Source organism: Scyliorhinus torazame, chromosome 20 (assembly GCF_047496885.1).
Source record: "Scyliorhinus torazame isolate Kashiwa2021f chromosome 20, sScyTor2.1, whole genome shotgun sequence".
Taxonomy (NCBI): Eukaryota; Metazoa; Chordata; class Chondrichthyes; order Carcharhiniformes; family Scyliorhinidae; genus Scyliorhinus; species Scyliorhinus torazame.
In genome coordinates, this window is record NC_092726.1 from 4,531,440 (window position 1) to 4,542,225 (window position 10,786).

General features: G+C 53.5%; 1 protein-coding gene across 1 annotated transcript in view; it reads left to right on the plus strand.

The window, feature by feature from the left end:
* LOC140397067 (aspartate aminotransferase, cytoplasmic-like) overlaps positions 1-10,098 on the plus strand; it is a gene marked incomplete at its 5' end in the record, with an annotated part of 47,596 nt that extends 37,498 nt beyond the window's left edge. The window contains 2 exons of the mRNA XM_072486099.1: positions 7,321-7,463; positions 9,758-10,098. Coding sequence (XP_072342200.1) covers positions 7,321-7,463; positions 9,758-9,909 — 295 coding nt within the window. The remainder of the gene's footprint in view (positions 1-7,320; positions 7,464-9,757) is intronic.
* Positions 10,099-10,786: the final 688 nt, after the last annotated feature.

Sequence of the window (10,786 nt, forward strand, 5' to 3'; positions counted from 1 at the left end):
TCTATCCAGGCTACGCGGGATTGCGGAATACTGTGACTATGGTGAGACCTTGTCAGAAATGTTACCCGACCGTTTGGTTTGCGGTATTAACAATGCGGCCACCCAGAGAAAGTTGTTAGCGGAGCCAACATTGACTTTTCAACAGGCCATTCAAATAGTATTGTCCCGAGAGAGCGCAGAACGAGGAGTGCAGGAGCTACAGGGAATGGAAGTGCATACCTTGGGGTGCAACCCCTTCCGTCCGAAAACGTCCCCCCGCACTCCTGCGGTACCTTGGGCGAGGCGAAGTCCGGACCGACGCCAGTGGCCGTCGGACATTCCTCCCCGAAGGGAGCCTTCTCCAGAACCAATGGATGAGGAGCCATGTCCGTGTCAGACTTGTAGGCGCCGACCCCGTCGCGGACGGCGGTCCTGGGGGCGCCAGAGGTGCCGTCGTTCCGACCGAAACTGGGACCAGCCCAGGGGCCGTAACTGGGACCAGCCCAGAGGCCGTACCTTCCATGTGGATGAACCTGCGGTGACTACTCCTGAGGACGTGGAGACGGAGGATGACTGCCTGCAGCTGCATTGTGTGGCAGCTCCCCGTGTGGCCCCCATTAAGGTGACAGTACGGGTCAATGGCCACCCGCTTGAGATGGAGTTGGACACTGGCGCAGCGGTCTCCGTGATCGCCCAGAGGACATTCGACCACATCAAGCAGGGTATACAGACCCTTACATTAACTGACTCACAGGCAAGGTTGGCCACCTACACGGGGGAACCACTGGACATTGCAGGAACTACAATGACCTCTGTTGTTTAGGGACACCAGGAAGGGCGTTTCCCACTTATCGTGGTGCGCGGCCATGGGCCCAGCCTGTTGGGTCGGGACTGGTTGCGCCATTTGCGGTTGCAATGGCAGCACATCCTCCAAACAGTTTCTGAAGGGTTGACTGAGGTGCTAGGACGATACCCAGATGTATTCCAGCCTGGTTTGGGGAAAATAAAAGGGGCCGTAGCCCGTATCCAAGTCGAACCAGGAGCCACGCCGCGCTATTTCCGGGCGCTTGAGAAGGTAGAAGGGGAGCTCACTCGTTTGGAGAGTTTGGGTATTATCAGGCCCGTCCGTTTTGCTGACTGGGCAGCACCAATTGTACCTGTAATGAAGCCAGATGCCACAGTTCGCTTGTGTGGCGACTATAAACTTACAGTGAATACGGTTTCCCGACTCGACCGATATCCAATGCCTCGCATAGAGGATCTCTACGCGAAACGTGCAGGTGGACTCTCATTCACAAAATTAGATATCAGTCACGCCTACCTGCAGTTGGAGCTGGACCTTGCCTCCCGACCATATGTAACGATTAATACACACCGGGGCCTGTATGAATATACACGGTTGCCCTTTGGAGTATCCTCTGTCTGCGCTATTTTTCAACGTGTTATGGAGGGCATTTTGAGAGGTTTACCACGTGTTGCTGTCTACTTAGATGACGTTTTGATTACAGGGACATCGGAGCAGGAACATTTGGAAAATCTGGAGGCTGTCCTTAGACGCTTTTCGGAGGCAGGAGTCCGTTTACGTCGCACAAAGTGCGTATTTCAGGCAAAGGAAGTAGTCTACCTAGGTTATCGGGTGGACCGCGAAGGTTTGCACCCCGTCGCAGAGAAGGTGCGTGCGATTCAACATGCCCCCGCCCCGACTGACACTTCGCATCTTCGTTCTTTTCTCGGTCTCGTAAACTATTCCGGGAAGTTCCTCCCCAATCTGGCAACTACGCTGGCCCCGTTACACCTGCTGCTAAAGAAAAATCACGCCTGGGTTTGGGGTCAGCCGCAAGAAACCGCTTTCCGGCGGGTAAAGCAACAATTGTCGTCGTCTGGGTTACTAACCCACTATGATCCTGGAAAGCCTTTGCTCGTCACATGTGATGCATCCCCGTATGGTATTGGGGCCGTCCTGTCCCACAAGATGGAGAACGGGGCCGAGCGGCCGATAGCTTTCGCCTCCCGCACATTGACTGCAGCGGAGAAAAAGTACGCGCAGATCGAGAAGGAGGGCCTGGCAGTGGTTTTTGCGGTGAAACGCTTCCACCAGTACGTGTACGGCTGCCATTTCACTATCGTGACTGATCATAAGCCTCTGCTGGGGCTTTTCAGAGAGGATAAGCCAGTACCGCCCATTGCTTCCGCACGGATCCAGCGCTGGGCTTTGTTGCTTGCTGCATACGAGTATTCTCTGGAGCACAAACCAGGAACGCAGATAGCAAATGCCAACGCACTGAGCCGATTATCGACCGGCCCCATGTCGACCCCCACGACCGGTGAGGTGGTTGCAACCCTAAATTTTATGGACACCTTGCCTGTCACGGCATCACAGATCCGTGAGTGGACCCAGACGGAGCCAGTCCTGTCAAAGGTTCGGCACATAGTCCTGTATGGTGGGCAGCATAGACAGCTCCCAGGCGAGTTGCGGGCATTTTCCTCCAAGCTGTCAGAATTCAGCGAGGAAGACGGCATCCTCTTGTGGGGGACGCGTGTGATTGTCCCGGAAAAAGACCAGGAGCTGATACTAACAGACTTGCACAAAGGGCATCCAGGCGTGACCAAAATGAAAATGTTGGCCCGGAGTTATGTCTGGTGGCCAGGCCTCGACACCGACATTGAGAAGGTGGCCCAAAACTGCTCCATTTGCCAGGAGCATCAGAAGCTTCCGCCGGCCGCGCCCCTACATCACTGGGAATGGCCAGGGCGGCCTTGGGCACGCTTGCATGCAGATTTCGCAGGCCCTTTTCAAGCATCCATGTTCCTTCTATTAATCGACGCCCAGTCTAAATGGCTAGAGGTGCATAAGATGCAGGGGACAACGTCCTGCGCAACAATTGAAAAGATGCATTTGTCTTTTGGTACGCATGGCCTCCCCGAGGTGCTGGTCACTGATAACGGCACTCCATTCACCAGTGAGGAGTTTGCGAGGTTCACAAAGATGAACGGCATACGCCATATCCACACTGCCCCCTACCACCCGGCTTCAAATGGGTTGGCAGAGCGCGCAGTGCAGACATTCAAAAGAGGCCTAAAGAAGCAGTCTTCCGGATCAATGGACACGAGACTGGCTCGCTTTTTGTTTACGTATAGGACCGCCCCCCAATGCGGTGACTGGGGTACCTCCCGCAGAACCTCTAATGGGCCGGAGACTTTGCACCCGCCTTAGTATGGTTTTCCTGGACATTGGCGCAAAAGTACGCCGCACACAAGAACGGCAGGGACAGGGATTTTCTCGGCATCGGTCGATTCGGCTGTTTGCGCCCGGTGACCCAGTGTTCGTTTGGAATTTTGATGGTGGTGCCCAGTGGGTTCCTGGTGTAATCTTTCGCCAAACGGGCCCTATATCTTACCAGGTGCAAGCCCAGGGTCGTCTCCAGCGCAAACATGTAGACCACGTTCGGTCCAGAAGACTATCCCCTCAAAAGATTCCCCGCCCCCGGAGCTCATTTCTACAGCCGCAGAGACCAGAGACAAGGGAAGGTAGTCCTCACAATCTTCCACTGGTGCCTCACTCGAAGCCTGCGCAGGTCGTTACGGGACCGAATGGAGATAGAGACGCTGACATGATGGAGGCAGCAGACTCTGACTCTGAGATGGAGACACAGGATGCATCAGAGGGGGAATCCTCGGGTCCACGGGCCGTGGATGTACAACCGTTGTGCCGTTCATCACGGAAGCGCCGGTCTCCGTCTCGTTACACGCCGCCCGATCCAGCGCCGCGTGCAAATGGTGTCCGGCCTGCGGCCAAACCAGTCCGACGCCCTCCTTCGCCAGGGTATTCGGTGGATTCCTTGGACTTTGGGGGGAGGGATGTTATAACCTGCCTACTTACCATTGGCTGGGGACTAATGACTATCCCACAATCCTGTGGGAGTGGGAGCTTCCCCAATGAGGGGGGCGGAGAAATCATTAGCAGACTCTCTGTATAAATAAAGCTGGCCAGTTTGGAACCAGCAGGAAGCAGTGTGCAGCAAGGGAAGTTGCTGCTGTTATATATATTGTAAATTATTGTAAATAAATGTTATTACTTTGTATCCTTAAAACTTGTGCTGGATTCTTGGTGGCCCTCACATCAGCCACATCTTTCAGGAATTGGGACTCGGCTCAGCATCTGAAGGTTCTGGCCAATGGCGCTTCGATGTGGAGGAGAATAGATCTGGTCAATCCTTCGGACCTCCCTCTCATCTCAGCCTCTCCGGTTTCCAATGTGGGGAGGTGGTGTTGTCGTGGTGTTCTCACTGGGCGAGTAAGCCAGAGATCCCGAGTACTGCTCTGGGGTCCCAGGTTCCAATCCCGCCACGGCAGACGGTGAGATTCGAATTTAATAAAAGTCTGGAATTAAAAGTCTAATGATGACCATGAAACCATTGTCGTAAAAACCCACCTGGTTCACCAATGTCCTTTCGGGAAGGAAATCTGCCGTCCTTACCCGGTCTGGCCTACACGTGACTCCAGACCCACAGCAACGTGGGTGACTCGTAACTGCCCCCTCGAGGGCAATTAGGGATGGGCAATAAATGCTGGCACAGTCTGCGACGCACACGTCCCGCGGACTAATAAAGAAAAGGGAAAATACACCGGTTTCAGTGAGATGAGGCTTCCATTCTGGATCGTGAGAATCACACTCGGTGGGATTCTGCTGAATCGACGCGATCGCCCGGAGCCGGCGCCAAAAACGGCGCCGACCACTCCGGCTCGGTCGGCATCCGGAGGCGTTCCAGTTCCATTTCCACCACCAAGGATTACAAGATCTGTAATCTTAATTGATCTGCTGAATGATCATGGCGTCGCCTGCACAAGGTCAGAACTGAATAATATCTCCTTTCCCAAATGTGCTGAACCGCAATTGAAAACAAGTTCAGTCCAAAGGAGCATCCAATGCGGAGTTTCTCAAAGGGGCCCAACTTTGGTACAAACTGTGATGAAATGGTCTTCATCCCGGCTGGAACACCAGACCAACAGGCTATCACTGCAGTCAGTGTCAGCGATGACAATATTCGCCTCCATCGAGGATTGGCCAATGAACAGAGACAGAAGCCTGGGCACAAAGGGGTGACTTCAGGTTGGTTAATGAATGGGAAGCAGGGGAGTGCCACAGGTATCAGTGCTGGGGCCTCAGCACGTCACAATCCGGGTCAGTGACGCGGATGAAGGGACTGAATGTACATGGACGGTAAATTTACCGATGACACCAAGATAGGGAGGAAAGCAAGGTGTCACGAGGAGGTGGAGAGTCTGCAAAGGGATATAGATGAGGTTCAATGAGTGGGCACAGAATGCGGCAGGTGGAGTAGCATGTGGGAAGATTAGAAAAGCAGCAAGCTATTTAAACGGAGAGATCGCAGAACCCAGTGGTCCAGAGGGAGCTGGGTGTCCTGATACACGAGTCAGGAAAGGTTAGGATGCAGGTACCGCGATTGACGAGGAAGGCAAGGGAAATGTTGTTTGTATTGCAAGGGGAATGGAACATTAGAACATAAGAACTAGGAGCAGGAGTCGGCCATCTGGCCCCTCGAGCCTGCTCCGCCATTCAATGAGATCATGGCTGATCTTTTGTGGACTCAGCTCCACTTTCCGGCCCGAACACCATAACCCTTAATCCCTTTACTGTTCAAAAATGTATCCACCTATGCTTTAAAAACATTCACTGAGGTAGCCTCTCACTGCAGGGAATTCCATAGATTCACAACCCTTTGGGTGGAGAAGTTCCTCCTCAACTCAGTCCTAAATCTGCTCCCTCTTATATTGAGTCTATGCCCCCTAGTTCTGCTTTCACCCGCCAGTGGAAACAACCTCCCTGCTTCTATCCTAACTATTCCCTTCATCATTGTATATATTTCTTTAAGATCCCCCCTCTCATTCTCCTAAATTCCAATGAGCACAGTCCCAGTTTACTCAGTCTCTCCTCAGAAGCCAATCCTCTCTACTCCGGAATCGACCTCGTGAATCTCCTCTGCATCCTCTCCAGAGCCAGTACCTCCTTTCTCAAGTAAGGACACCAAAACTGTACACAGTATTGCAAGTGTGGCCTCACCAGCACCCTATACAGCTGCAACACAACGCCCCTGCTTTTCAACTCCATCCCTCTCGCAATGGGGGACAAAGTTCCGTTTGCCTTCTTCATCACCTGCTGCACCTGCAAACCAACTTTGTGTGATACATTCACAAGGACACCCAGGTCCCTCTGCGCAGCAGCATGCTGAAATTTTTTACCATTTAAGTAATAGTCCATTTTGCTGTTTATTCCTCCCAAAAGGGATGACCTCACATTTACCAACATTGAACTCCATCTGCCAGACCCTTGCCCACTCACTTAAACTATCTATATTGCCCGCCCGCCGACCCAATATACAACTTGGCAAGTGTAGCTGCGGGTGTATCGAGGGCACAGGTGACCCGGAGCACTGTGCACAGTTTAGCTCTCCTTATTTCAGCAGAAATGTGACTGGATTGGAGACAATTCACAGGAGGTCCCCACGGCTGATTCCTGGGATGTTTTATGGGGAAAGGTCGAGGGGCCGAGTGGCCTTACGACTCAATGGTCTTACGTACCAAACAGATGGATGAGAGTGCATCGTGGATATCTCAGTCATTCTCCTCGGCAGCTATCACTATCTATCCAATACTCTCCTGTTATGGGCCAGGGTTTAGAGAACCCCAAAGTGTATCATGGAGTTCACCTGACCCACAACTTTTACTAGATTGTGGTATGGGGAGCACACAGCCCACTCTACAGGTGTGATGCAACAGAGATCAAATTACGTTGAAAACAAAACACTTTATAAACCCGCAGTAAACATCTTAACAACTATCAACACCAATAATCCCCACAGATACAATATTCCCTAAGTAAACCTTCATAATTTTCCTAACAACATCCATAAGACCAAAAGACCCCTTTGGAGAAAGACAGCAGGTTTAAATTCTCTACAGAAACAGGTATTACTTAGAAAATCCTCAAATGAGCTGGAGACAGTCTGGAGCTTGCAGAGAGAGAGATCCTCATGCAGCTGCTCGCTTTGCCTGCAGCGATCCAACTCTGAAAACAAAACTAAAACACACCAGCTTTTTGCTCAAATACCCTCACATCGCTGCACCTATTTGATAAACACCCATTTCTTAAAGGTACTCTCACGTGGCACCCCTGGCTGACTGTCCAACCCTTCCTCCAGTTTTCCACCACAGTCCGCACTCTCTTCACAGACTCAGTAAGTTTTGGACAGAGAGGTAGAGGACATGCTGACTTCCAGAGGGAACGTCTTTCTCAGGGAGCTCCGTCTTCTTGGTCCGCAGGCAGGAGAACCTGAAAGGGATGGCACAAAGGCTGATGCTGACCAAGGAGAAGCTGAAGGAACAGTTACGGACACTGGGAACATTGAGACCTTGGGATCACATCACCAGGCAGATTGGGATGTACATTTACCTGGGATTCACAGGTAGGTGAGCAGGCGCTATCGGTCCTCCAGTCGGTGAGCTGGGCAGAATGCTCGCCAGAGCTTGACAAAGGGTCCGCCCGTGATTCCCATTCAGTCCGAGGAGCCCTAGTAATCTCCACAGACATCACAGGGTGACCAAGACCGGGCAGGGGAATGGGACTCACACTGCCTCACCTGGCACCACATCCTCAGTTCAAATCCCACCGCAGAGCCGCACAGGACTGGGGGAGTGCTGCACTGTCAGAGGGTCAGTACTGAGGGAGTGCCGCACTGTCAGAGGGTCAGTACTGAGGGTGTGCCGCACTGTCAGAGGGTCAGTACTGAGGGAGTGCCGCACTGTCAGAGGGTCAGTACTGAGGGAGTGCTGCACTGTCAGAGGGTCAGTACTGAGGGAGTGCCGCACTGTCAGAGGGTCAGTACTGAGGGAGTGCTGCACTGTCAGAGGGCCAGTGCTGAGGGAGTGCCGCACTGTCAGAGGGTCAGTACTGAGGGAGTGCCGCACTGTCAGAGGGTCAGTACTGAGGGAGTGCCGCACTGTCAGAGGGTCAGTACTGAGGGAGTGCTGCACTGTCAGAGGGTCAGTACTGAGGGAGTGCCGCACTGTCAGAGGGTCAGTGCTGAGGGAGTGCCGCACTGTCAGAGGGTCAGTACTGAGGGAGTGCCGCACTATCAGAGGGTCAGTACTGAGGGAGTGCCGCACTGTCAGAGGGTCAGTACTGAGGGAGTGCCGCACTGTCAGAGGGTCAGTACTGAGGGAGTGCCGCACTGTCAGAGGGTCAGTACTGAGGGAGTGCCGCACTGTCAGAGGGTCAGTACTGAGGGAGTGCTGCACTGTCAGAGGGTCAGTACTGAGGGAGTGCCGCACTGTCAGAGGGTCAGTACTGAGGGAGTGCTGCACTGTCAGAGGGTCAGTACTGAGGGAGTGCCGCACTGTCAGAGGGTCAGTACTGAGGGAGTGCTGCACTGTCACAGGGTCAGTACTGAGGGAGCGCCGCACTATCAGAGGGTCAGTACTGAGGGAGTGCTGCACTGTCAGAGGGTCAGTACTGAGGGAGTGCCACACTGTCAGAGGGTCAGTACTGAGGGAGTGCTGCACTGTCAGAGGGTCAGTACTGAGGGAGTGCCGCACTGTCAGAGGGTCAGTACTGAGGGAGTGCCGCACTGTCAGAGGGTCAGTACTGAGGGAGTGCCGCACTGTCAGAGGGTCAGTACTGAGGGAGTGCTGCACTGTCAGAGGGTCAGTACTGAGGGAGTGCCACACTGTCAGAGGGTCAGTACTGAGGGAGTGCTGCACTGTCAGAGGGTCAGTACTGAGGGAGTGCCGCACTGTCAGAGTGTCAGTACTGAGGGAGTGCTGCACTGTCAGAGGGTCAGTACTGAGGGAGTGCCGCACTGTCCGAGGGTCAGTACTGAGGGAGTGCCGCACTGTCAGAGGGTCAGTACTGAGGGAGTGCTGAACTGTCAGAGGATCAGTACTGAGGGAGTGCCGCACTGTCAGAGGATCAGTACTGAGGGAGTGCTGAACTGTCAGAGGATCAGTACTGAGGGAGTGCCGCACTGTCAGAGGGTCAGTACTGAGGGAGTGCCGCACTGTCAGAGGATCAGTACTGAGGGAGTGCCGCACTGTCAGAGGATCAGTACTGAGGGAGTGCCGCACTGTCAGAGGGTCAGTGCTGAGGGAGTGCCGCACTGTCAGAGGGTCAGTACTGAGGGAGTGCCGCACTGTCAGACGGTCAGTACTGAGGGAGTGCCGCACTGTCAGAGGGTCAGTACTGAGGGAGTGCCGCACTGTCAGAGGGTCAGTACTGAGGGAGCGCCGCACTGTCAGAGTGTCAGTACTGAGGGAGCGCCGCACTGTCAGAGGGTCAGTACTGAGGGAGTGCCGCACTGTCAGAGGGTCAGTACTGAGGGAGCGCCGCACTGTCAGAGGGTCAGTACTGAGGGAGCGCCGCACTGTCAGAGGGTCAGTACTGAGGGAGTGCCGCACTGTCAGAGGATGAGTACTGAGGGAGCGCCGCACTGTTGGCGTGTGCTGAGACTCTCTGTCTAGATTCTCAAACCCCAGGAGACTGTTGTAGGTGAGCAGTCGCGTTCCGTTGAGTGGACTGGATTCCATCCAAGCCACCATGAGTGAATGCAGTTACCTGGCCCTGTTGATCGTGTTGCCTGTAGGAGCGGGACCTGCACAGAGTGCTGCGTTTTCCCCATCACAGACTGACAGACGAGTGTGAATCTCTTTGCTGATCCGCTGCCCTGCACCGTGTTTAACCGTGACCTGATCTCACTCCCCACAGGCGCCCAGATCGAGAAATTGAAGAAGAAACATATTTACCTCTCATCAATTGGACAGATCAACGTCAGTTTGATTAGCAATCAGAACCTGACCCATGTGGCACAGGCCATCAACGAAGTTGCGCTGTCAAATGGTGATGAGGTGGTGTCATAAACCCAGCAGCGGTGTGTCCCGGACACGCGTGGGGCAGGCCCGTCTACCAAGACAGTGTGTTAAGTGTATCTGGCTTTCCCTGATTTAGTATCGACGCGAGCTGTGTGTACAGGGACAAGACCCACGTTCACTGATTGTACCGTTTGCTGTGTAACGTTTCGAAGTGAATAAAGCTCTTCACGTTTGGGATTCGAGGTTTGAACGTGTCGGTGATACAAGGTGAGCTGGAAATAATCACATGGAGGGGAAATGGGAAACGCTTTTCAGTGAGCACAAAATCAGGCTGTGTGAAATGAAATGAAAGTCGCTTATTGTCACAAGCAGGCTTCAAATGAAGTTACTGCGAAAAGCCCCTAGTCGCCACATTCCGGCGCCTGTTCGGGGAGGCTGGTACGGGAATTGAACCGTGCTGCTGGCCTGCCTCGGTCTGCTTTCAAAGCCAGCGATTTAGCCCAGTGTGATGACAGGAACAACAGGGTCTCTCAAAGAACAATTCACTCCCTGATGCAAATGGGACTGTACATTTTGCACTGGTCCCTCTCTGGGCTACAGAGGTTGAGTGGGTGGGGGGGGGGGGGGAGTCACAGGATCAATTATCACCCCTGCCGCTATTGATTACAAGAATTCATCTCTCGAAGCGAGTTTACATCAAAATGCAGGACGTTCTTTAAAGTAACGGGGGGAGCTGAGGGCCAGATGTACTTGTGGGAGACATGGGTGAACAGCAGATGCTAGAGTCATATTGCCATATGATCACAGTGCAGGAGCAAGCCAGAGGAACACGGGAAATAGCAGCAGAGGAGGCCGTTCAGCCCCTGGAACCGGCTCCAGCATTCAATCACAGCCTGGCTGATCTCTTCCTGTTCTCAAATCCACC